Consider the following 27,490-nt stretch of genomic DNA (forward strand, 5'->3'; position numbering starts at 1 on the left):
AATAGTCTAAGCACATTCCTAAGAGGGCATCCTTTAGGTTTAGCCACTGTATCTCCAATTTCCTTCCCCCTCATACAGGGTATTCGGCTTTAGCGCCCCTCATGGAGGACAACTCTGTAGCAGAGCACAGCAGAACCCATCCCACTGGGATGCTTTGACATGGTTCCTTGACAAACATAACAGCTCCCACCTCCCTCTCCAACAGATGGATAAGCCTCCCAAAGGTCCGATATATTTTATTTCAGCATTTTTCTCTCCCAAGGCAAAATTTTAAAAACTTCTGTTCTTTACTTCTCTACTCAACTCCCAATTCTTTTTCAGATACTAACCCTCCAAATAGAGAAGTTCCTACTCATTTCTGAAATTTGACCATTCTGAGTAATAAAGGTTAAAATTCATTTCTTTAACAAATATATAATAAGTGCCAACTATATATAAGGCACTGTGCTGGGGACTGGGGACACATGGCATAAAGACAAACATTGCTTTGCTATCAAGGGGCTTAACAATCTAGGACATAGCAGTCCAATCAAAATATAATACAAGCCATAGATATAATTTAAAATTGTTTTAGCAGCCAAATAAAAACGAAACAGATGAAATTAATTTCAATAATATATTTTATTTAATCCAATATATCTAAAATATTACCTTTTCAACATGTAATCAATATAAAAAATTACTAATGAAGTATTTTACTTTTTTTTTTTAATACTAAGTCTTTGGAATTTGGTAGATGTATTTTACACTCGTGGTGTATCTCAACACAGAAGCAGCCCTATTTCATGTGCCCAACAGCCATGTGCAGCGAGTGGCTACCATACTAGACATCCCAGGTTTAGGGAATTTTCATCTGAGGGGTTCCTGTTCCCTGATAATGTCAAAATGAAATTGGATTTCTGGCAACACTGAATGAAATAGGGACTCATACACAGCTGAAGTCCTATTTGTAAAAGATCCCCATTAAAATCTGTGAAGCTAACAACACCCTGCCCCAGAAATAAACTTCTAGATTATATTTACCAGTATTCACCACTGAGAGAGTGATCAGTTATACAAAACAAAGCAAGAATATGTAAGTGGGGAAGAACCTAGGAACTGCCAAACTGATTTCACTACAGAAGAGACAAAGGACTCTGGATCCAGAAAGGCAGCACTCACAGCCTGTCAGAGAGGTCATCAGCTCAGGCCTGAGCTCTCCTTGCGTTTTACACAACCAATCCCAAGAGGATTAAGCCAGTCTTACCAGTCACCTTTGGAGATTAATTTGTTTTGCTATCTGAAAGGTGTTTGGAATCCCTCAAGATGAAGGAACGACAAAAGAAATTGTTCTTAATAAAGTCATTTCTCTGCTTCTGCTGCCCACAGCAGAAAAATGATTAACTCTTAACTTCTGATGTAGTAGAACATCAGCCTTTTAAGGATTTTTACAATCTTCTACATTCCCTGCCTTATTCCCAATAGGTGGTGAGCGGAATACATGCTCACTAAGCATTTGCCACCATCCAACCACACAGCTGGTACCCTTTCTAGGATACACAAAGGATTCCCACTTGCTCAAAGCTTATAGGAAGCTCCAAGAATATACATATAATATGTCTTTACTTTCCAAAAATCTTGATGCCTTGTGTGTGTTTGTGTGTGTATGATGGATGATATATATACCCATCCCCCTAGAAATAGAAATCAAGACATCTCCATGAAAGCTTTGAAAGAATTAAAAAATTAAATAAGCAATCTGCCTAGACTAGTCCCTGCATACCCAGACAATATCCAATCTAAGCTTTAGGTTTCATTTCTCTCCCTTCCTCCTCTTTTTAATTAAAAAGCAGTGAGAAGCTGTAGCTATAATGAGGGGCTGTGGGAAAATGCAGTTATATTGGGCTCAAAGTAATGTACCATTGGAAGAGGCTACATCACCAGAACGAATCCTAAATTAAAACTCCACTATGAAACCAACCCCATTTCCTCTGAGCATGCAATCTATATTATCGCATTTATGGTCTGTCTCGACCTCAATTAGACTTGGGGGTTGGGGAGAAGAAAGGGGACTTCTATAATAAGCAATAATGGTATCATTATGATAAATTATGAAAACACACAGTGCAATTATTAATGTGAAGAGCACATTTGTACCAGGCTATAACAATGGAGATGTATACTGCGGGGGAACATCTAAATATAGCTCAATATTCCAGGTTACCTGGCTAAGAAGTGGAGTAATTTTCATAAAATGTACTTTCATGTTAATGGAAGAAAAATATATTCATTTTATTAAGGAAATGGAAAAATTCAAAGGAAATCTTCTATTAACTTTATAATAAACCATGAATTCTTCACCTAGCATCAAGAAGGTCACATATCTTCAGAAAAGGGCCTTCCAATGGGGGCATAAAGTGCTGTTTCCTAAATATCAAACAATGGGAAAGACTCAAATGTGAGCTGAAAGAGATAATCTAGTTTATCCCTCTTTTTACAGAAATAGGGAGACCTGAGCTCGGTGGGTTTAAGCACCTTGTCTGTGGTAGGCAATAATATAAGCCTTCTAATTCCCAATATAATTCATCTCCTCCTTCGCTATACTAACGAGTCATTCCTAACCTGTGTGCAATGGTGATATCCTGTTTGGAGAATGAATTTTGGAGTCAGATTTTCCTAAATTCAAATCCTGGTCGCTCTACTTAGCAGCCCTGGGAAGTAACTTACCCATTCCAGGCTTGAGTTTTCTCAATCTATAAACTAGGAACAACCCGCACTTTCACACAGACATTTTATATATATATATATATATATATATGTATGTACATAAAGGCCAATGTTTCTAAAGTGCTAAACACAGTTTAGCCCACAGAAGACAATACGTGTATCTCTCCTGGACACACCTGACTTAAAATCAAAGAACCTCAAGGTTGGAGAGGGTGTTGACCATTAATAGGTGTTAAAACAAGGATCCCATTTTTAACGTCAAAATATTTGACAGACCCCACCCCAGCTGCACTTTTTTAGTATCCAGTAATTGAGAAAATACACAATGACAACAAACAAATACATTTCTATGTATTTGGTAATACTTTTCATTGAATTTGTGTTTTTAACTCCCACATTTACAAGAGAGAAGAGAAGACACAGAGAAACAGAAAAAGAGAAACTGATTAATTTTGAGAGAGATTTTGAGAGATTGAGATTCATTCTACAGAAAATGCTTGTGTATATCTGGATTCAAAACCTCTTGCAATAATTCTGAGTCACTAGAGACAATCCAGACTTTAGGAATCCTTGATCTAACTCAATTATCTTTCTGAGGTTTGAAAACCCTTTAAAATATTTCTGCTAGGCATAGGCTGGGGTTTCCTAACACTTTCGGTGACCAGAAACTTAACCTCCTCCTAAACTGCACTCCCTCCATCTCTGGATCGCTCAGAGAGTTCATTCAATTAAGGGGAAACATTTCAACTTAATAATTTTCTTCCCCAGTCCATAATCTTTCTCCTTAAAGCAATATAAAATAGGTTTAATCTCACTCTCACATTTAAAAAGAAAAACACTTTATATTATTTTAAGACAGTAATCCTATTTCATTCTTCCTCTCTCATTGCCTTTTCTTTTTCAGAATAAACACTTTCAATATGAGATGGGAAGAATGTATGCAACATAGTTAAGGGAGGTGTACACATAATTAAATTCCTTCCTACCTTTATTTGGGGATTTCATAATTTCAAAGCTTTCTGATACCTCTTCAGGTGATTAGACATATGGAATGTCACAAACCCAAGCTTGTGGACGGACTGCTTTAACCAATACGAAGTGCTCAGAAATCATCTGCTGTTAACCTCACCTGATTACATTTAGTCAGAATAAAAAGGAGTTTTCAAACATTCATTTTTACCAGATGGTAGTGAGTGGCCTGACCCAGAAGTTACAGATGAGCTGCAGTAATGAGTTTTCCCTTGCCTTTGCTGGCTGCACATTCACTGGTGACATTTTACAACTAGGGCTTCTGGCTCAATCAATATTTGCAGGCTTCATGCAAAACCTGCCAAAGTTAACATCAGGGCTCCCTTGCAAATTTGCTTAAGGCATCAGAACTGAAAAAGCTCACAATCTCTAATGCTGCAACTATCATCAGCCAAAGTTCATAATTAGGGATCAGAGACAGAAAATTCTACCCACTCAAAGGGTTGTTGTGATGGTTAAAACATCTTACAAAGAGGTTTTGTGTAAGCTATAAAGTGCTATGGCAGTGTAAGGGTATATCATTATCATGTTTTTAAGAAATATCTGAGTGACTAGAACAAAAAAATCGCACAATTTGTATGGAAACACAAAAGACCCCGAATAGCCAAAGCAATCTTGAGAAAGAAAAACGGAGCTGGAGGAATCAGGCTCCTGACTTCAGACTATACTACAAAGCTACAGTAATCAAGACAGTATGGTACTGGCACAAAAACAGAAAGATAGATCAATGGAACAGGATAGTAAGCCCAGAGATAAACCCACGCACATATGGCTACCTTACCTTTGATAAAGGAGGCAAGAATATACAGTGGAGAAAAGACAGCCTCTTCAATATGTGGTGCTGGGAAAACTGGACAGCTACATGTAAAAGAATGAAATTAGAACACTCCCTAACACCATACACAAAAATAAACTCAAAATGGATTAAAGACCTAAATGTAAGGCCAGACACTATTAAACTCTTAGAAGGAAAACATAGGCAGAACACTCCATGACATAAATCACAGCAAGATCCTTTTTGACCCAACTCCTAGAGGAATGGAAATAAAAACAAAAATAAACAAATGGGATCTAATGAAACTTAAGAGCTTTTGCACAGCAAAGGAAACCATAAACAAGACAAAAAGACAACCCTCAGAATGGGAGAAAATATTTGCAAACGAATCAACAGACAAAGGATTAATCTCCAAAATATATAAACAGCTCATGCAGCTCAATATTAAAGAAACAAACAACCCAATCCAAAAATGGGCAGAAGACCTAAATAGACATTTCTCCAAAGAAGATATACAGATGGGCAAGAGGCACATGAAAAGCTGCTCAACATCACTAATTATTAGAGAAATGCAAATCAAAACTACAATGAGGTATCACCTCACACCAGTCAGAATGGGCATCACCAGAAAATCTACAAACAACAAATGCTGGAGAGGGTGTGGAGAAAAGGGAACCCTCTTGCACTCTTGGTGGGAATGTAAATTGATACAGCCACTATGGAAAACAGTATGGAGGTTCCTTAAAAAACTAAAAATAAAACTACCATACGACCCAGCAATCCCACTACTGGGCATATACCCTGAGAAAGCTGTAATTCAAGAAGAGTCATGTACCACAATGTTCACTGCAGTTCTATTTACAATAGCCAGGACATGGAAGCAACCTAAGTGTCCATCAACAGATGAACGGATAAAGAAGATGTGGCACATATATACAATGGAATGTTACTCAGCCATAAAAAGAAACAAAATTGAGTTATTTGTAGTGAGGTGGATGGACCTAGAGTCTGTCATACAGAGTGAAGTAAGTAAAAAAGAGAAAAACAAACACCGTATGCTAACACATATATATGGAATCTAAAACAAAAAAAGAAAAAAATGGTCATGAAGAACCTAGGGGCAAGATGGGAATAAAGACGTAGACCTACTAGAGAATGGACTTGAGGATATGGGGAGGGGGAAGGGTAAGCTGAGACAAAGTGAGAGAGTGGCATGGACATATATACACTACCAAACGTAAAATAGATAGCTAGTGGGAAGCAACCGCATAGCACAGGGAGATCAGCTCGGTGCTCTGTGACTACCTAGAGGGGTGGGATAGGGAGGGAGGGAGGCAGACGCAAGAGGGAAGAGATATGGGGATATATGTATATGTATAACTGATTCACTTTGTTATAAAGCAGAAACTAACATACAATTGTAAAGCAATTATACTCCAATAAAGATGTTAAGAAAACAGATGCTCAATAAATATGTATTGATTAAAAAAAAGAAATATCTGAGTGGCAATTCCAGATATTCATATATAATTATATATTATGCCTATACAAGAATCATGGCAATATGCCACCTTTTTTTTCTGGAAGAAAAACAGGTACCAAAAATTCCTCAAAATCTCCAAGCAAAGTCATTGCAAATATTAAACAGAACCCTCATGTACTTATTAATTCCCAATTTAAAAAATTACAGGTACTAAGAGTACAGTAATTACTGGAGAATGTGGGTTTTACCAATGTCCACGGTGTGGGGGGAGGTGAGGGGGAATCAATGTATCAAAAATTAACATTACCAAAGATCTCACTTATGATCTGTAATCTGACTGGCTGACAAGTAACATGAATATGATTTATAATTTAAATCACTAGTCATGAAGACACTACTTAATCAATTTTTCCTACCAAAAAAATTCTTACTCCTTGTTAAAGCCTGAATATATATCCATCTCATTTCCAAAGGGTGTGTAGATTTCTTTTTTGGAAGTACAAACTATTCTTTAGCATTCATGATTTACTTTGACATTTTCTCTGATTCTACATTTTCTCTTAATTCTACAGCTGCATCAGCTGAATATTGATTCTGTTTCTTTTTTTTTTTGATTCTGTTTCTTTATCAAGCCTAACAGAGGCAGATACTTGTAAAATCATTGTAAGGTAAACTATCTCCATTTTAACAGATATTATGAATGTTTTGTGAGCTACATCAGAACCATGATCATTCACTCAGGAAGTGTTTACTGAGCTAACAGAACCTGAACATCACTCTACTAGGTGTTGGAGGGAATATTAGACATCAAACCAAGAACAACAGAACTGCACTGACCTAAAAAAAGCAACACAGTATACAATGCAAAGAGCAGTGGACCAATAATCATAAAAATCTGGGTGCTAGTGAATCACTTAAAAGTCACATGACCTTAGATAAGTCATTTGACTTACCAGCACTGCATTTAAAAAATGCTCTGCCCTTGCTCTGCTACCTCCCAGGATTGTCTTTAGTAAGATAAGGGAGAATAAGATTAAATAAAATAAAGATACAGCACTTTAAAGAAAAAAGAGCCTAGGATTCAATTTCTTTTAATGACAGCTAACTGCAAAGTCCTATATATACAATAGACTTTTCAGCTTTTGACAAGGAATAGAATCACAACTATGATTTCAAAAGAAAAAATACTGAGTAGCCCATAAGCATGTAAAAAGGGACCCAGTCTCATTAGAAATCAGGGAAATGCATATAAAAACCAGGAAATATCATCTGGTTGGCAAAAATTAAAAAATTAAAAGCTGGCAATATCATGTGTTAGTGAGGATATAGAGAAACAAATTAAAACATGCTGATAGAAGAGTAAATGAGTACAGAGCTAATTGGTGATACCTAGTAACACTGAAGATGCATATATTCTATGACTATCCTAGCAGTTCTACTCCTAGGTATACACATTAGAGAAATTCTCAGACATATGCACAAGGACATATTTAAAGAATGTTCACTGGAGCATATTTGTAATAAGAAAAAAAATTTCAATGATCACTGGATGCATACATAAGCAGTAATCATTTTAAAAAAAATGACTGGGAATAATAATCACCGAATTCAGGATAGTGATCGCTTCTAAGAAGGGTAATAAAGAAGTTGGATTAAGGACGGCTACACAATGAAATGGGATTAGGGAAGGGTACACAGGACACTTCAACTGTATTTATAATATTTTATTTCTTAAAAAATGATCTGAAATAAACTTGGCAAAATGGTATGGCTATGCACATACTTAGGGGGGAAGAAAAAGGAGACCACTAGAAGCTAGCAGGGAATCATGCAGAACAAGTCATGCCCAACTGGTTGTAGTCCCTTGATATTGTTACTGCTGATTAAGGTTAAGGGTTTACAATACCTATAGAGTACCTTTATCTCAACAAGATCTTTCACAAAGTCACTCAAGTGGGCAGACGGAGAAATGTGGGTGAATGGTAGTATAGAGAGATAGATTCGTAATAGGTTAAACCAAAAGAGTATGAGCAGTATAAAGTCCCTTGTTTAAATTCAAAAGAGCAAATAAAGTCCCTGCCAGAGGAAATATGACTTAAAAATAATTCATTCAGGAAACAGCTGATGGTTTTAGTTAATGTCATTTTCAACAGGATGGCCAACTTTAATTTTTTAAAAATCTAATGCATATTAAGGGTGCACTATTAGAAGCATAACATCTAATTCGACTATAGTCCCGTAGCACTGAGTTAGCTACCGCACTTGAAAAGAGGCATTACAATCTCAATATTGCATGAGCAGGAGAGTACAGGGTCTGGAAACCTTGCCATAGAAAAAAACCAATAAGGGAATGAGAGAAGAGTTAGGGAGGGACCCAAGAGTCACCTTCAGTTACTCAAATGATGCCTTGGAATGGAGTAAGCACGTATAGTGCTACCATGAAGAGCAGACCACCTTCCTTTCCCCTTTTGTTCCAGCTAGAAAAACCCTACTCAGCCTTAAACTCCAGCTCAAAGGCCACCTTCTCTAGGAGTCATCCAAATGCTCCAGTAAGACCTCTGCGCTTCCTCAGCAATGTATCATATCAACACACAACACGTGCATTAATAAATCTCCATCTTCTCTACTAAATCATATGCTAGGTCCTCAAGGGTAGGTGCCCTGAGATCTGACCCTTGCTGCTAACACCTCAGCACCCCACAGTGCCCAGCTCATAGCAGGTACTTAACCCACATTGCTAAATCAATGAGAGACAAGGGAAGAGGGCAGATAAACCAATGAACTATCCAAGAATCGTAATTCACTATTAGCAAATGTATACAATGTATGCATATTCTAGGAATTTCTTGGATCATTAGATTACTGCAACCAAGCAGAATTCATCTGTTCTATGTGTTCTATCTACATATTTAATCATTTTATGCCACCCTGGGCTATATAGCTTAGTAAATTTTCTAATGATGGCACCAAGTGATATTCAGAGGGTAAGAAGAGTAAAACTCAGATTCAGACAAAGTGTATCCATACAACCTCGTAATTTACAGATGAATAAACTAAGACTCAAGGATGAGCCTGAAGCCACAGAGCTGGGTCTGGAATCTAACTCTCACTTTTACAGCAGCAGTATACACAACCCCCCAGTCAGCTTTCCCTAGTCACAACTTCAGAAACTATCATCTAAAGGCATAATTTGCATCATCTCTCCCTGCTGCCATCATCGTTCAACCAACACCAAAATCCCTCCTGCCACTTTTCTGCCCATGCCGTTAGCCAGGAAAGCTCTTTTCTGTAGTTGCTTCTTGCCTGTTTGGAAGCTCACTGACCAGAAGCGCTTACTGTCATCTGTCTATATGGAGATTTTGGTAAAACTCCCTCCGCCAGATCATCTGGGGAACCCACAATGAGCCCAGGGGTTACCCACCTTGAACACCAGTCCACTTTGAATCTTTAAACATTAAATAACAAATTAATATGGCAAAGCTATTTTAAATTATTTAAACTATTTCCAAAGGCTCAGACACAAGAAATTCACTTTATTATTTAAATATCTAACACAAAGGTTAGATATTTTATAAGTGCATGTCACAGAGGCTAGGGGAGGTGGAGTATGCATTCAGCAACCAGCAGACCCATACAATGGCTTTGCAAGTTACATGGCACACCTGTTACATGTAATCGTGATGACAGAGACGTCTCCAGCCCGTGGACTACTGCCTCTAGCAATGCACAATTCCATTAACACTAAAGTGGGGAAGAAAATCTTTAACTACTTTTTCTATAAGTTGCCTCTAAGGTCATTGCCAAGACTCAAAACTGCATTCCTCTTTCAAACAGCAGGAGTGATTGTGGTGGGGAGACAGGGCAGCGTATACTAGCAAGAAGACAGACAGGAAAGAAAAAAGTGGAGATATTTTGAGAAAATGGGAAGGGGCGGAATATTCAGAGCATACTGAATGGCCTGGGAATAAATGAGTGAGAACCAGATCATACGTGAGAAACGAGTCATGTTATTTATTTACAAAATCTAGGTCTTTCACAGTTGCTTATTAATTCCTTAAGGGTTCCAACATGGTTTTGATCTCTAGAGCCTAGGACATCAGCTATTACCATTATTCCTTTTAAAGCTTACAACTTATCCACATAAGTCTGTTACATAATAGCTGCCACATTTATTTCAAGGAAGACAGAACTCACATGAAACTTTACCCTGAGTATCTTGTTAAAAAGAGTATTTTTCAACATTATGGGTAATACTTTAAAGTCTGAAAATGTAGCACGATTTTACAACACAATTTCCAGCACTAGAGTGCCGACTTACCTATCTCTCTCAGCTTGAATGAAGTATCTAGTGTTATGGCATCTGTACATGCCTGTTGATGAGTCCATCAAAAACAATGAAAAGAGATGGCTTCATGTCTGTTTTCTTCTAAGGTGCATTTTATTTTCCTCAATCCAAAGGTTTTACTATTTCTAGAAGCTTTACAAACCACTAGAGTTAGCAAAATACCTCTGTTCCCAATAAAGACAAGGATGGTAAATGAATTATTCTTAGAGTCAGAAATATTTCCTCCGCCCAGAAAACAGAAGGCACCCTGACCACCTGGCCATGTGGAATATGATCAAAAGGAATTCTTTGGTAGCCTGGGTAGCCTCGTGCCCAGCTACGAATTCCCTCTACAAGCTCTATCTCCACCACAACTCTCTCAGGAAGGCTATAAAATTGACTTCAAAGTGATTTCAAACTAATAACTGCTCACTCCAAGAACATTTTAGGGTACTCAATTTCCTAGCAATAGCATCTAATAGACCAAATAAGCCAAAACACACACCTCGCTGGGTGGGAAGAAACTCTACCAAGGGTTAAGATAATTAAGTAAGTCTCTTATACAGAAACAAATTAAATAAATAGTAGAATAAAATAATTGTTTTGAACCGTCTCTTTCCTTTTGAAAGTTTTCTTTGAAGCTTGGTAGGCTTTTGGCATCAAAAAAACTTAAGAATTGACTGCCTTTAAAAAAATTACCTTAAAACAGTGTAAAGCATCATGCAAAGACATCCTTACAGGTTACAATACCTTTACTTTTTTTTATAAAGGAAAGCAAAGTGAATTTTCATAAGCATGTTTCCCCTGTGGGTGAATCTCTAGTTGGTTACAACCAACTCGAGAGAGCCATCAAGGCAAACTACCCATTAGCTGTCAATTTAGAATGATTCTAGAAAGCTAGCCCCAGAGCTCCACCAGTATCTTTTCAACAACCTCTTAATCTTGTTTATAACACCTGTGTTAAAGCAGCCTGACATCAATCCTACTCACTTGTCTCAGACTGAAATTACTTAAAACTTGAGAATTCAGGTAAACATATTAAATATCAGAGAGTCACTGGCTGAAAACCCTGTACACAAGGGAATTCGGTCACCTCTTTTAAACAAAGCTGCATAGATAAGCCAGGATGGGCCTCAATAGGCAAAGTCAGATATAAATCTTACAAAGAGCTTCTCAGGAGGCACTGAGGTCAGAGAATCGCAGGATTTAAAGAAACCATGAAGAATTCTTCCTACAGCTTCCTCACCAAGCAATTATCCAAGCTTTATAACAATGACCATTAACTGTGTGCTTATTATATACCTGGAAATTAACATTTCATTATCTTTTCAATCCTCACACAACTCTGCCAGGTAGGTAATACCATTCCCTGTTTCTTCAAGTGAGGAAACCAAGGCTCAGGTAGTGGCTTGCTTAGCGAACTGCCTAAGGTCAAAGAGCTAGCAAATAGTGGAGACAGGACTCAAACAGTCAATCTAAGCCCAAAGCTCTTGCTCTTTCCAGGGTACCATACTACCTACGACCATGTGATTGGGAAATCACCCCACCTTAACTGGTTTCTGTGCTTACTACTAATCTGTTTCCCAAGGCTACTTAAACTTAAGTGTACTTTTAGCAGCTCTACCACTTTCTGTTTTAGAAACCCATATGTGTCCCAGGCCTGTACAAAACATAATGTCCATAAGAAATGATGGTAAAGTAGTCCCATTTATAGGGGAGCATGGTGCAGGGAGGAGAAAATGGATTTTAGTGGTCAGACACTTAACTTTGTTGTTACCAGTGTGTGACCTTGGTCAAATCACCACACACTGAGATCATCCTTGGAAAAAGCTCTCACAGCGAGGAAGTGCCTAACCCAGAAAAAGTACTTAATAAATGTTTAAGAAAAAAAATCAAATGGAAATGCATGTGCCAGATATAACCAACATGAAATAAAAACTAACCTTGTTAGTTTTATCTTTTGCCTATAAGGTTGGGTAAAGAGAAAACAGCAGTTATGTCTCACAATAGAGTTGGTATAAATCTGGCTAATAAATGATTAATCTCTTGTTTTGGAGTCAGAGACAGCTCTGGTCTTTAAAACAACTCCAGTCAACTGTCGGGTTATTAAAGTACTGGAATCGGACTTTTATCAAGATCATCAACTGCTATTTAAGACAAGTTTCACCCAACCCACTGTCTCCTATGACTAGGGCCACTATCATTCACAAACACAGCTTAATCTCCTCTCCATCAAGATGTAAGAGACAAGAAAAAGAAGACAACTGTGGAGGTGCTAAGAGTTAACATAAAAAGATACCTGGAAGAAACCCAAATTCAGCCACCTAATCATTGATTCACTGCTTCATTCATTCATCCCTTGTTCTTTCCTTTCTTCAGTCAAGAGACATTCATTGAGTATTTACAGCAGGTACTGAGCTGGTCACTGCCCTAGAGGAACTCAAAGTCCAATGGGAAGAAAGAGATGTAATCAAATAATTCCAATACAAAATTGTTGGGAAAGGCAGTCTCATGCATGCAGTATTTCAAACCCCACTCCGTCACATAAAAACAGGCCTTGGACCTCAATACTTCTGTACAAGAGATAAGGAGCCCATACAGCCTATGCCTGGCTTATCACTTTGTATAGGAATATCTTTCCCTGTTTCAGGCTCAGCAAGTGTTCCTTTGTTCTGCTTAAGCATGTATGTCAATGGCCCTTAGTCATGCCACTAGCTTTCAGGTCTGGGTCCTCCTGCTGCTGCAAGAAAGAGGGGTGCACATAGGCTAACTGTCCAGCATTGGAAGGGGAGGGCCCTGCTAGCCACAAGGGACTGAGTACACTACTGGAGCTGATCTTGCTCTGTCTCTTCTCTATGTGAGTAAAGCATTGTTCCATCCCGTGCTTGACTGTGTTGTGTTTTCCTTGGCAACTTCAATACCAAGATGCAATGGACAGTGTTTGAAGTGCTCCCCTGGGATTGGTAACTGATGCACGGTGTTCTGCTTCCCTGGATTTGATAACCAGGGCACGGTGTTCTACTGGACAAGAATGATATATATGGTAGACTGGAGGCAAGTACAAGGTAGGGTGATGGTAGCATTCTGCTGCATTCTACTCTCTAGCGTGTTTCTTTTTTTAAGCTACCTTCATCCACTGGAGCCTTCTATTAGGAAAACGATTCTACCACCTACTTCTTGAGTGTCTTTGGGCAAGTCACTAAACCTCTGTGAACTAACTTTCCTCACCTACACAATGGGAATAAGAATACTGACTTCCCAGGGTTGCCTTTAGGGTGAGACAGAATAACACATCAAATCAAATAGCACAATGTCTGGCTCTCAGTAGGCTTCAATACCTGGTAGTCCCCAGCATTCTATTTTGTTCTTTTGGCTTGGTGACATAGGGAGGAGAAAACACATAGTCTTTTATCTCATTAAAAGTATGACAATTCCTACAAGCTCCTCTTTGAGGTGTTTTTCATTCACTGCAAATCAGGAACATACTAAACCTATAAGTAACCCCTTCTCCCACAAACACGATCTGTCGATTGAAGGCATATCTGCCATTAATGCAGAGGCAATACTTCAAGCCCAGCTGCATACCTACCTCCTGATATTATCCTGTTAGGCTTGGTGTCGTGCTCCTGAAAAAAAGCTATACTCACTGCACTCAGCAATCAAAGTGCCTCTGCCTCACACAAGATGAACCATGGCTAAAAATTGCTTTCTTGAATTAAAATAAGACTTCCTCAACCTCAGCACAACTAGAATGTGGAGCCCAATATCAGACTGTCAACCAGTCTCCATCTTGCTCTAATGGTGGTTTGAAGCACACAGAAAAGTAGAGGGAAAATTACTAATTTAAACAAAATGTTTAATCCTCTAATTATGGGACAGGCTCCAGGAATATGGAAAGTGATTTGCAATCTTCATTATGGAATCCCCACCAACCACTAGCACAAGTCATGTCAGCCAGAAGGCAAATGCCATCTCTTTTTCCGCCACTGGGCCTTCTGTGTCCTTATAAGTTCTGTGGGGATGGAAGAAGAAATCTTTGGAAAAAGAAAAAAATGAGGTACAAGAATCAGAATTTCTGTCTCTCCAAGTTCACTACGCTGAATGAGGTGTAAGGATCCCCCAGTGAGAAGCCAGGGAGATAATATTCAGTGACTACATTGGCAGGCTAAGCAGACTGAGGGCCTTTGAAACTCTCAAGTCTTGTAAAAACTGCCCAACTCAAGTGGTGCTTAAGTAATTCTTTTTATTTGCTGAGAAGTCCTGTCATCCTCCTCTCATCAGTGGTAAGAGATGCACAGAAAATTAGGTGGTGCCCAGCAACGGCACCTCTGGTCAGAAGGAAATCTGTTCCTCTGCGGATATGCTTGTACCACTGCTAATTTGTGTTAATCTCTGCCCTTTCAGATCTCTATGTGCTAACTCAGGACAAAAAAGTCCCTACCAACTAACTCTGACAAGTCTGATGGCAGAATTCCCACGGGAGAATCAGCAGACAGCAAAGGCAGGCAAGTATTCCCCTTCATTAGAGAGAGTTCTTTTTAATTTTTTTTTTTAATTTTGAAAACAACAAGTAGCCATTCACAGGCACTGCTCACTGCAGTCACTTATACAACTGGCAGAAACTGAAATTCCCCCCAAGCCAACTAAAAAAGATGTCCTGGAAGTAACCAGAAATGACTATGCCCCTTTAATTACCTACCCACTGTAATGTAAAACCAGACATAGAGAGGATGGCCACAGCAGATCTGGGCAAAACAGTGGGTGATATTTAATCATCAGTCCAGACCATCTGCAACTGTTTTGCAGAAGCACATGAAGTTTATGGATTCCAAAGCTTCCTACAAGTTACCAGGTACTGAGGGTCAGCTGCACTGTCCTCAGGTCTACCAGAGGCTGCTTTCTTCATTCTCTCCAGGCCAGGGTGCTCAACAAAAGGCACCAAGCCCACATTTTCTGTGCCAAGCCTGGCACTAGGAGAGTGTTGCTTCTTGATTAAGCCAGAACCCAGATTAAATGTTTAGAAATGGGAAATTCTGAAAACAACCTAGGCGGGAAAGCAATTATTCTAGGGAGAGCACAGCTTCAGCTGCGGCCCTCCACAGCACAAAGGTGAATTCTATCCCCTTGGAACGACTAAGCTGGCCAGATTTGCTCCCCTACAATCTATTCTCCATTCGGCAGAGGCAGTGATCTTTTAAAACTTAACCAAACTGTGTCAGTCCACAGCTTAAAACCCCTAATGGTTTCCCAATGTACCAACAATAACATCTAAACATTTTAGGGCTTCCCATCCTCCCCACAGCAGACCTCTCCGTCCTTATCTCGGTCCCCGCCTCACTCGTCATGCTCTAGGCCATACTGCCTCAAACATGACAAGCTTGGTCCCACCTTAGGACTTTTGTAGTGGTTTTCCCCTTGGCTCACATTGCTGTTCCCACAGCTCTTCATGTGGCTGGATCCTTCCCATTATTCATTCTCAGCTCAAATGTTACCTCCTCAGAGAGGCCTTCTGGAACCTTCTGATGATCCCCAATCATTCAATTACATCAGCCCATTTTTCCCTTCATATCTCTATTTAAAATATCTTGTTTCTGTTTCTCTAGTACTATTTGTTTGCATGTTTAGGTGTTCTTATTTATTTGTATTTGTTTTTCTTGTATATTTTCTGTCTTGCCTCCCTGGGTATAAGTTCTATAAAGACAAGGGACAGCAACTGTCTTGTGTATCACTCTATTCCTGATGCCTAGTACAACATCCTGCATTTAGTAGGCATTTAATAAATTTGTTGAATAATTTAAAAATGAAAGGCTCGATATGGATTACTAATCTGAATGAAGTTTACTAGCCCTTGAAAATCTGGATTGGCTCACAGCCTGACGGTGAGCATGTGTCATAATGCCCTAGAAACATACAAAACACCAGCAGAGAACTGATGTACTATTAATGGTTAAGTCTATTAAAGATTCCAAAAGTAATTTTAAACTTAGTTACTCTTAACTGGGGGGGGGTGTCAAATAAAAATGTAATTAATCCTCAATTTTATGTACTAACAGAATAAGCACATGAATAATGCCAAAGTGTTCAATAACTGATCACACCTGCCTTCGGAACATAGTCAGACGCAGTCAGAGAGAGGCATCGTAATACTCTGTGCTTGACCTCAAATCCTTCTCAGTTCAGTCACTGACTTTGGACACTGCTGGGTAGGTGACGGGAAGTCTAAGGAGCCAAAGCAGACAATCTGCTTACAGGAAACTGATCATCTAAAATGAGTTAAGAGATGAAAATGCACTGTGGTAGTCTCACTAGATCTTTCGCTGAACTCAGGATGAAGGTAATCTAGTTTGTTCACCAACCCACAGTGGAGCTGGGGTTCCAAAGTTTAGGCCAACACACTTTCAGATCACTCGCTCCTGGAACTCTGTGGAAAAGAAAATGTTCTTGAACTATTCAGCTGAAATACTAGAATCAGATGGCTGGCCTTGGAGAAGCTAAGAGTATCCCTGCTATACTTTCTCCTAATTCCATTTTCCCTACAGCTATACAAGACTCAGACCAAAACCAATCACTTCCTTCAGGAACATTAAAGGAAAAAAAGAAAAAGAAAGGAGTAATTTGTAAATGAGATTCCTGGCCCTAGAAAAGAGGAAAACTGAGATATCTTAGTAATATTGAAGCGACCTGGGGAACAGAATTACTGTGTTGATGACATAATCCTTGATATCAATGTCTGCTATCTGTGGTAGAATACGGTTATACTTTAATCTATTGAGAACAGTTCTATACTGTGGAATGTTCTAAACTGTTCTCACTTCCTTTTATAGCATTCTAAACCTTAATCTCCAAGACACCAGTGACCTTGGGAATACTAAGGCAGCTTTGCAGAATTCAAGAAAAACATTTTTTCCTTTTGCTATACCATATGTGTTTTTATAATTATATCAATAATAAAAATTGACAGCTAGCATGTACTGGGCACTTACCATGTGTCAGGCACTATACTACTTAGCACTACCCACACTGACTCATTTAATCCTGCATCTTTAAGAAAAAGATGGTAAAGTGGAGATTTTTTAAAAGATGGTGGGGCAGAGACAGACACTATTATATAATCTGCATTTTAAAGATGAAGGCCTGAGGCTTAAAGAGGTTAATTAAGTGACCCAAGGTCACATAGCTACCAAGTAGCAGAGGTGGGATTCAAACACAGGCAGCAGTCTGCCTGACCCAGAGTTATTGTTCATCCACTACACTAAACATTAAAAGACGTCTAAAATGGGCACACTCAGAAAGGCATGTATTTTGAATTATTTTCTCCGACAGTGCTAACAAGCTATCTTGAACCATCCACATTCTCCAATGTAGTCATTTATACATGTGAAAACTTCTCTACTGGGGTCTTATAAATGCAACCCCCCAATTTAAACAGTGACACTTAGTGAGAGATTGAAGAAAGGTATGGCTGTGTTCCTCAAATTCACCTCCAAATTTAGGCATCTCAATAAGACCTATCTCCAAGGAAGCTGAAATAGGTAGGACTGGAGTCTAGACCAGAGAAGGGTGTTCTGTTGGCACAGAGAGGAAATAAACCCACATTCATCGTGCCAATATGAGATCCACAAAGAAAAACATGAAGACAAACTAGAAAGCTAATTATTTGACAAAGTCCCAGGAGTCTAAACTAAGATGGCGGCAACTGAAATAGAAAAGAAGGGATAGAGAAAAGGCTCCTGAAGAAGCAACAATTCCCCTGCAAAGCCTTCCCAAGTTCCCAACGGCAGGGCTGCTCCTGCCTCTAGGCCACCACATCTTGCTCATGCAATGGCACTGTGTACTGGATTATCAATTCTCAAATCTGTGGGATGCTCCCCCTTAGACTGTAAGCTCCATGAAAGCAAGAACTGTGACTTACGCATTTTCAGATCCTAACACCCTCCTGACTCCTGAGAAAAGAGCTAGCCCTTTGCTCAAGAGTTTGTATTTTCCATGAGGAAAAGAACTTTGCCTTTCAACTTTAAGCCCCTTCATCTTTGAGAACTAGCTCCAGGGCTTTTTTCAAGTCTGCTGGACAGCTACACCCTTGACTAAAAAGCAGAATTGGGGGTAGGTGATGAGGGGGCGGGTGGAGAGATGCAGAGAATTATACCAGAGCATACGGTCAGAATGTTCAGTAGTCACATGAAACCTAAATCAGGACTAGTGAGCTAAGAGTTTACATAAAGATACTGAAAGACAAAAGAATGGATGATTCCTCTAAGATGAGGAACCAGGTTATAGAATAAAATTCTAGTGAAGAGGCTCTAAACAAACACATGAAAGGATGCTCAACATCACTAATCATTAGAGAAATGCAAATCAAAACTACAATGAGGTATCACCTCACACTAGTCAGAACGGCCATCATCAAAAAATCTACAAACAACAAATGCTGGAGAGGGTGTGGAGAAAAGGGAACCCTCTTGCACTGTTGGTGGGAATGTAAGTTGATACAGCCACTATGGAGAACAGTATGGAGGTTCCTTAAAAAACGAAAAATAGGGCTTCCCTGGTGGTGCAGTGGTTGAGAGTCTGCCTGCCGATGCAGGGGACACGGGTTCGCGCCCCGGTCCGGGAAGATCCACATGCCGTGGAGCAGCTAGGCCCGTGAGCCATGGCCACTGAGCCTGCGCGTCCGGAGCCTGTGCTCCGCAACGGGAGAGGCCACAACAGTTAGAGGCCTGCGTACCGCAAAAAAAGAAAACTAAAAATAGAACTACAATACGACCCAGCAATCCCACTACTGGGCATATACCCTGAGAAAACCATAATTCAAAAAGAGTCATGTACCACAATGTTCACTGCAGTTCTATTTACAATAGTCAGGACATGGAAGCAACCTAAGTGTCTATCAACAGATGAATGGGTAAAGAAAGTGTGGCACATATATACAATGGAATATTACTCAGCCATAAAGAGAAATGTAATTGAGTTATTTGTAGTGAGGTGGATGGACCTAGAGACTGTCATGCAGGGTGAAGTAAGTCAGAAAGAGAAAAACAAATACTGTATGCTAACACCTATATATGGAATCTAAAAATGAAAAAAAAGGTTCTGAAGAACCTAGGGGCAGGACAAGAACAAAGATGCAGACAAAGGGAATGGATTTGAGGACACAGGGAGGGAGAAGGGTAAGCTGGGACGAAGTGAGAGAGTGGCACGGACATATATACACTACCAAACGTAAAATAGATAGCTAGTGGGAAGCAGCCGCATAGCACAGGGAGATCAGCTCGGTGCTTTGTGACCACCTAGAGGGGTGGGACAGGAAGGGTGGGAGGGAGATGCAAGAAGGAGGAGATATGGGGATATATGTATATGTATAGCTGATTCACTTTGTTATAAAGCAGAAACTAACACACCACTGTAAAGCAATTATACTCCAAGAAAGATGTTAAAAAAAAAATGAGGCTCTAGAGGTTATCATACTAAGTGAAGTAAATCAAAGACAATACTATATGATATCACTTATATGTAGAATATAAAATATGATACAAATGAACTTATTTACAAAACAGAAACAGACTCACAGACATAGAAAACAAATTTATGGTTACAAAAGGGGAAAGGGTGTGGGGAAGGGATAAATAAGAAGTTTGGGATTAGCAGATACAAACTATTATATATAAAATAGATACACAACAAGGTCCTCTGTACAGCACAGGGAAGGACAATTCAGTAACTGAGGTAACGGATTTGAATCCAACTTTCTTGAAGTCTAACAAACATGAAAGCAAAGAGATACAAGCCAGCAAGCAGACAAGATATTAGAACAAAAGCTTTCCAAAAGAGCATATTTGAAGGCACATACTGGTTCATTCACTCAATCATTAAACAATGATTTATTAGGCATCAACTAGCAGAGAGACACTCTCTAGGTGTTGGTCCCTGCCTCTCAGTTCACTGCCTAGGGTGCAAGGGGGCACAAAAATACAATGTATTTTGCGAGTATGAAAAGAACTCATCACGGGAAAAAGAGAAGATAAGTTTGCAAAGGGAGGAAGTGAACTTAAGAAAAAATGTCACTCAGAAGATGAAACAGAAAACACCCTGAAGTGGGAATATCAATAAGAATAGCAATTTATTTGTTACTTATAGTCCCACTAACAATAAGTAACTTCAGAAAGCACTAAACTGTCATGCCAAAAGAGCCTATTTCATGATGCTGTAAAGTGACATCATGATTATGACAATATCCGCAGAGTTAGAGGTAAAATGGGGCTACCAAAGAATGAAAGATATATTTGAGCACAAGTGTCCAAGCTTCCAATAATGTTTCTTATACACACACCATCGACAAAAAAACAGAACAGAAAAGCTCAGTTATAAGCTACAACACAACCCTAAGAAAAAAAAGCAGATAATAAGTACAAACAATAAACACATGCAAGGGAAAAATGTTTATTAAAGCAAATGAACTAACACTTTATATACCTACTATATTAATGAGAAAAAAATTAAATTATGACAACTAGTAGTATCGAGATTGCAGTAAAACTGGAACACACACTATTGTTAGCGCTGTAAACTGATAAAGGATTACTTCCACATGAGCACTGTGTATTGCCTGACATACCTGCAGCTGAGGCCACCCCATCATCTCCTGCCACTCCGCTCCATTCACTCAATGCTCTGAACATTTCACTCCCATGCTTTTGCTGTCACTAATCCTAGTCAAGAATGACTCTCCTCAGCCTCCTTCAGTACCCACAGAATTTCTATTCATTCATCAGGGCTGAGATTCCAATGTCATCTCCTTTTCCTCAATGACCAAACCAAATCCATTCCCAGCAATACATCCCCTCTCCAGGCACATCCAATCGTTCCTTCCATTGCGTTCCCATAATACTTTATTCATGCAGTTAGTTGTTGAAAGGTCTGTCTCGCTCCTTAACTATGAATTCTTTAAGGTCCAAGACCATATCTTAATCATTTTAGCCCATGCAATACTTCGCACAGGAGATGATGGCACGTGATAATTACTAACGACAGATGTGAGGGGAAAAATGCCACATGAATAAAGAAGTTCACTGCAATATTATCTCCAAGAACAAAATCTGGAAACCACCTAAGTACTCGATTATAGAGGAGCAATTTAGGGAAAAATGGATGGTCTATGACTTGAGCAACAAGTATGTAAACATTAAAAACAACATGAAGACTATGTAGAAACACAAAATATTTCTGGCAATGTTAAATTAAAGCACAGAACACAAAACAGTATGTATACAATGGTTACAGCCATGCAAAATACATAAGGACTGTGGGAATATAAAAATATTTTATTGGATTAGGGTAGCAGTTTCCCTTTTCTTGAATACTTTAATACTATTCCTGTCAGATTATTGTCATCAAAATTTTTTACTTCAAAAGAAAGAAATAAGAAGGGAAAAGGAGAAAGATTATAGATTCCAATAAGCCCCTGCAATCCAAGGAAATGCTATATTACTGACTGATAGGTGACAAGAGGAGTGGGTGCCTGCAATATTGCCAAAACCAAGGGTCCCTGACCCCAATCTGCCTCAAAGAGAATACTTCTCATGTCACAAAATAAGTCATTCCCAATGAGCCAAACTGCACTAAATGTGAATTCTTTATTGCAAAACTTCAAAGGTAAGAACTTTTTCCAGACATCTGTGGAATCAGTATTAATGAGAATGCCCTGGAGTTCATATACGTGCCTACGCAGCAGAAACTTCTCAGCCAAGGCACTGCTGGGCACACTTCTTGATGAGATGTCTAAGCCCAAAGGCATCAAAAAAGTACATTTCCATATTGGGAACATAACTGGTTTCCTCTTTAAGACTTTTTCCACCACCACCTGTCCACATTGTAATTCTCCTGTCTTTTCAAATGAACAGTTAACATATGTCAAGGATATAAGGCATATACTGAGGCACTTGCTGCCTAACTCTATTTACTAGAAGAACCAATCTCAGCAGAAAACTGGAATCTTCCCACCAAGTTGCTCCAAAAGTGAAATTTAGAAGGCATCCAAAAAAATGTCAAATACTTTTAATAAACATTTTTGGCATTACATATTTTCTTTATTTACCTTAGTCTCTGAATTTTAGGAAAAGAAAGAACCAGAAGTCATATAGCTCAATCTCCTCATTTTACAATGATGAAAAAAATGATGTACAGAGAAGGGAAGTGGCTTATCCTGAATCACCCAGATAAATAATGATAAAGGTAGGATTAAAACTCAAATCTCCCAGATTTTCAGCCCCAATTCATTCTTCTGCATCAAGCTTTTCTTATCCCTTGAAATCTCTGGAGCTCTTCGCCTAAATAATCAGTATCACAGAATTTTAAAGCTAGAAGGGACCTCAGAGAAACTTACCTAATCCCCTCATTAGGCATATAAGGAAACTGAGGCCCATAAAGATTAAGTGATTTGCTCTCAATATCTGAGATGGCGGGGCAAAGTATAACTTAAGCTCAAAATACTACGAACTAATGGCCATGAGAAGGGAGGTGAATGTCTCAGAGAAGATTTTAAGAGGAATGTAGATCATTCTAGACCAGGGGTAGGTCTCAAAGTGTGGTCCCTGGACCAGCAGCTTAAGCATCACCTGGAATCTTGTTAGAAATGCAAATTCTAAGGTCCCATGGGAGACTTACTGACTCAAACTCTGGGGGTGGGGATGTTCAAATCAGACCACCTTTGTCCCTGAGAAATGAACTTTAGTGGTCATATCGAGTCTACTTGGTAAATGACAAGTATAATCAAAAGCACTTAAGATTTATGCATTCTTCTATACATATACCATACTTCAACTTTAAAAGTTTTTAAAATTGGAAAACTAGATTTGGGTATTCGGTTGGTTCCAGTTCTGGCTCTGCTCCTTACTGGCTGTTTCATCTTGGACTGGTAACTGACCTCTCTAGTTTGAGTTTCCTTTTCTATAAAATAGGCATGCCACCTACCTCAAAGGGCATGCTGAGAATTAATGTAAGAACATATCTGAAAGCACTTTAGTTCAGCACAGCACAGTGGTTAGGAACTCCAACTCTGAGGCAGGCACTTTTTTGTACCTCAGTTCCCCCATCTGTACAACAGGGATTTAAAACAGTACCTTCTTCATAGGGTTGTTATAAGGATTTAGAGAAATGATGCAGGCATGCAATGCATCTTTCATGTCTATAAAAAGTTAGTTTTCAAAGAGCTTTTGCGTCCATTAACTCAGGTAATCCTCATGACTTTCTACAAGAGGATGGGAGCATTTATTATGGACTAGATTCTAGACTGTACCATCTTTTAGGAACAGGAAAAGTGGGCACTGATCTTACAGACAGAAAAGTGCATGAGTAGCGCATGTGGGGAATGAACAGAGCTGGAAATAAGATCAGGATTCTGGTTTCGACTCTTGTCACTACCTTGGCCCACAACCTCAGGGACGTCCCTTACCGAAATGGAGTTCACTTTTCATTTATAAATATGTGGGCTGAATGAGGTTATCTATAAGATTTCTCAAAATAAAATTCAAATTCCTTTTCGTGGCCCACAGGAAGGCCTACATGGTCTGTCATCTGCCTACTTCTCCAACCTTATCGCTTATCATTCCCCTGCTCATTCACCAAGTTCCAGCTACATCAGTCCTCTTCCTGATCCTCTAACAGGCTGCACCAGCTTCTATTTTAACAACTCACAGCCTGTGTACCTGCTATTCATTCCCTCTGCCTTGATTATTCTGCGCTTTTCACGATTGGCTCCTTCTCAACCATTGGTCCTTTAATGTGCGTTCCTCAAAGTCCTTCCTAGACCATATTATCTAAAATAATAGGCCCTGTCTCCTGCTCCCAGCGGTTATCTTTAGCAGCTCTGTCCAATAAAAATATATTGAGGGCCACAAACAAGCCACATATTTAACTTTAAATTTTCTAGTAGCCACATTTAAAAAGTTTTTAAGAAGATGATATTAATTTTAATAATTTTCTTTAAGCCAACATATCCTAAGTATTATCATTTCAGCATGGAATCAATATAAAAATTAATATATTTTACAGTCACTTTTTTCATACTAAATCTTGAAAATCCAGTGTGTATTTTACAGGTGTAGCGGATCTCAATTCTAACTAGCCACATTTCAAGTGTTCAAGAGTAACATGTGACCAGTGGCTACCACACCAAACAGCACAGCTCTATAGTATACCCTGTGTATCCTTCAAAGCACTTACCACGATCTGAATTTCTCATTTGTTTACTTTCTTATCTTGTTACTTCCCCACCAGATTATAAGCGCCACAAAAGCAAGAACCTTGTCTGTTTTGTTCAATGTTGTATGCTCGGTAGATGCAGTACATATTCAATAGATATTTGTTGAGCAAATGAATGAACCTCTTCTAGCTTTAATATTCTATGAGTCAGTGGGCTCATATGTAGGCCAAACAGGCATATAACCACTCATTCAACAACACTCCTATTTCCTTTCTTCTTTCACATCCTATTACTGTCTTAAAAAGGAAATCACCTGGCTATATACCTCCCATTGCTTACAAGTTCTTTCCCACGATGTCTAGTTTCCAAGGTCAGTTCTATGTATACCGGTTGAGGGAATTGCATGAAGGCTGAGCTACCTTCTTGCCTCCATTTACAAGATGAGAAAACTGAGGCATAGAGAGGGTAAGTACTCTGCTCAAGGTTACAGTAGCCAGTTAGCAGCAAAACAGAGATTCCAAGCCATAGGGCTTCCGACTCATGGCTCTTAATCCCTTATTCTCTACTGCAGAGCTGTTCAATGGAAATGTAAGGCCTGCTATACATATAACTTTAGTAGTGACACAAAAAGGCCAGCAGCTACATTAAAAAGTCAACAGAAATAGGTAAAACTTATTTTGAATATATTTTATTTCACCCATTACCCATATATGATTAATATATGGGTAATGGGTGAAATATATAATTAATCACTATGATCAATAATCAAAGTAATCGACATGATCATGTAATCAATATAAAAATTTTACTTTTTTAATACTGATTCTTCAAATTCCAGTGTGACTTGACACTTAGAGTACTTCTCAATGCAGACTAGTCCCATTTCAAGCGTTCGATAGCCATATGTGGCTAGTGGCTACCATACTGAACATTTAGGAAGTCATAAGTGGGGGAAGAACGTTGAGCTGGGAGCCAAAAGATCTCATCTCTAATCCCAGCTCTTACTTGTTGAGTGACTTTGGACAAGTCCTTTCTACCTTCTGGGCCACTGTTTCCCCACAAGTACTCCGAGCAAGTGGGACAAGAAGAAGATTCCGAGGTACCCATCCCATGCTGGAATGTCAAACATCTGTCAATAACTGCAATTAACATGGGTCCGGCTTTCCACACTTTAAAATCAGCTTTCACATCCATTGGTTGATACAGTCCTGAAACAAACCTAATAGGTAGCTATTACTGTCTCCACTTTATACATACAAAAGCTGAGGCTCGAAGAGGGCGACAGGACTTGTCCCAAAGCCACAGAGCCGGTCAGTAGAGAAGCTGGGGCTCAAATGCAAGAAGGGCTAGTGCTCTCCCACCACGACCACCAACTCAATAACTGGAGAAGAGAGTTTAAGGGGGATGGTTGTAAAGATAGTTTGGGGCCTTCAGAATAGTTGAAGTGAGTCAGGCCCCAGGGCAGGGTGAGAAGGAGCCCAGCCTTTAGTTGAGAAGGGGCCCGGGCCTTGGGAAGAAATAAACTGAAAGAGCCCAGGAGAAATTCGAGGGAGTTACGTGAAATCAGAGGCTAGGACCCGGGGCTGAGGTGGGAGAAAATGAGATGAAGGGACTCTGGTCCTACGACTCCTGCCCGGGTTAGAGGACGGTCCCCCCAGCCCTCCTCGTCCGTCATACCTGGTAGCTCAGAAGTTCGCCAACGTCCATGATTCCAGGTTCAGTCAACACCGACTACTCTGATTCCCTGCACTCACGACCAAACCGCGGTCCCCACATGGGCGGCTCCAGCCACACGGCTGTAAAGCGCCTTGAGCAGGGGCCGCAGAGCCAATGAGGTAAAAATGCTCGCGTCGCGCGAGCCGGCCACACTGCGGTAAACGTGTGGCTTTACGGCCACACTACCGTAAAGCGCGCTGCATTTGACAGCACTACTTCCTCCCGGAGCCTGAAGGGGGCGGAGAAAGGGGGCGGAGACTTGATGGAGGGCGGTGCGGTGAGAGAAAAGATGAAAGGAACCAAGGTTTATCACGCGCCTCTGGCGTGCAGGGTGTTTCCCTTGCGCTCTCATAATCCATTCAGTGACTAGGCAGTTTTATCCCTCATTTTATCCTCAATTCGCAGATAAGGAAACTGAGGCATTGAACTGCACTGTCCAGTACTATACCCACTAACCACGTGTGGCTACCGAGGGCTTGAGCTATGGCTAGTTTGAATTAAAATGTGCTATAATTGTAAATAAAATACCCATCGGATTTCTAAGACTTCTATTAATTACATGTTGAAATAATATTTGGGGTATATTGGGTCAAATAAAATATAAAATTAATTTCACCCATTTCTTTTTACTTTTTTAAATGTGGGTAGTAGAAAATGTAAGTTACACGTGTAGCTCCCTTTGTAGCTTCCATTGTATTTCTGTTGGACAGTGCTGGCTCAGAAAATGTATTGTCCAAGTCCATATAACTATTACTGCCTTCAAAACTGTTGGTGATCACACTTCCCTGTCTGGACTTCTGTTTATTCATCTGTGCAAAGGCCAGAAACTGGATGATCTTGTTTCTACCCAAGAGATGTAAAAAGATTTTCTGTAGGAGAAAGTTGCCCATCATCGGAAGAGAACAATTCAGAGTGCATCTGAGCTCCTGGGATTTAAATAAGTCTCTGTCTTCTTAGCCCCCTTGGCCATTAGCCCCCTGTTTTACATGTTCATGATATTTGTCTTAGTCTGTTCAGGCTGCTATGAAAAAACTACACTGGCTGGCTTATAAACAACAGAAATTTATTTCTCACAGCTCTAGGGGCTGAGAAGTCCTAGATCAAGGCGCTGGCAGTTTCCTTGTCTGGTGAGGGTCTGCTTTACTGTTCACAGACAGTGCCTTCTCACTGTGTCCTCATATGGCAGAAGGGGGTGAGGGAGTTTTCTCCCACCTCTTATATAAAACCATTCATGAGGACTCTACCCTTAGGACCTACTCA

General features: G+C 39.6%; 1 protein-coding gene across 1 annotated transcript in view; it reads right to left on the bottom strand.

Moving 5' to 3' along the window:
- The window catches only part of CTNNBL1 (catenin beta like 1), a 170,092-nt gene extending 143,751 nt beyond the window's left edge, over nt 1-26,341 (bottom strand). Inside the window, exon 1 of the mRNA XM_032605835.1 lies at nt 26,192-26,341. Within this exon, the coding sequence (XP_032461726.1) occupies nt 26,192-26,221 (30 nt within the window). The 5' untranslated portion in view covers nt 26,222-26,341. The remainder of the gene's footprint in view (nt 1-26,191) is intronic.
- Nucleotides 26,342-27,490: the final 1,149 nt, after the last annotated feature.

This window comes from Phocoena sinus, chromosome 15 (genome assembly GCF_008692025.1).
Source record: "Phocoena sinus isolate mPhoSin1 chromosome 15, mPhoSin1.pri, whole genome shotgun sequence".
Lineage (NCBI taxonomy): Eukaryota > Metazoa > Chordata > Mammalia > Artiodactyla > Phocoenidae > Phocoena > Phocoena sinus.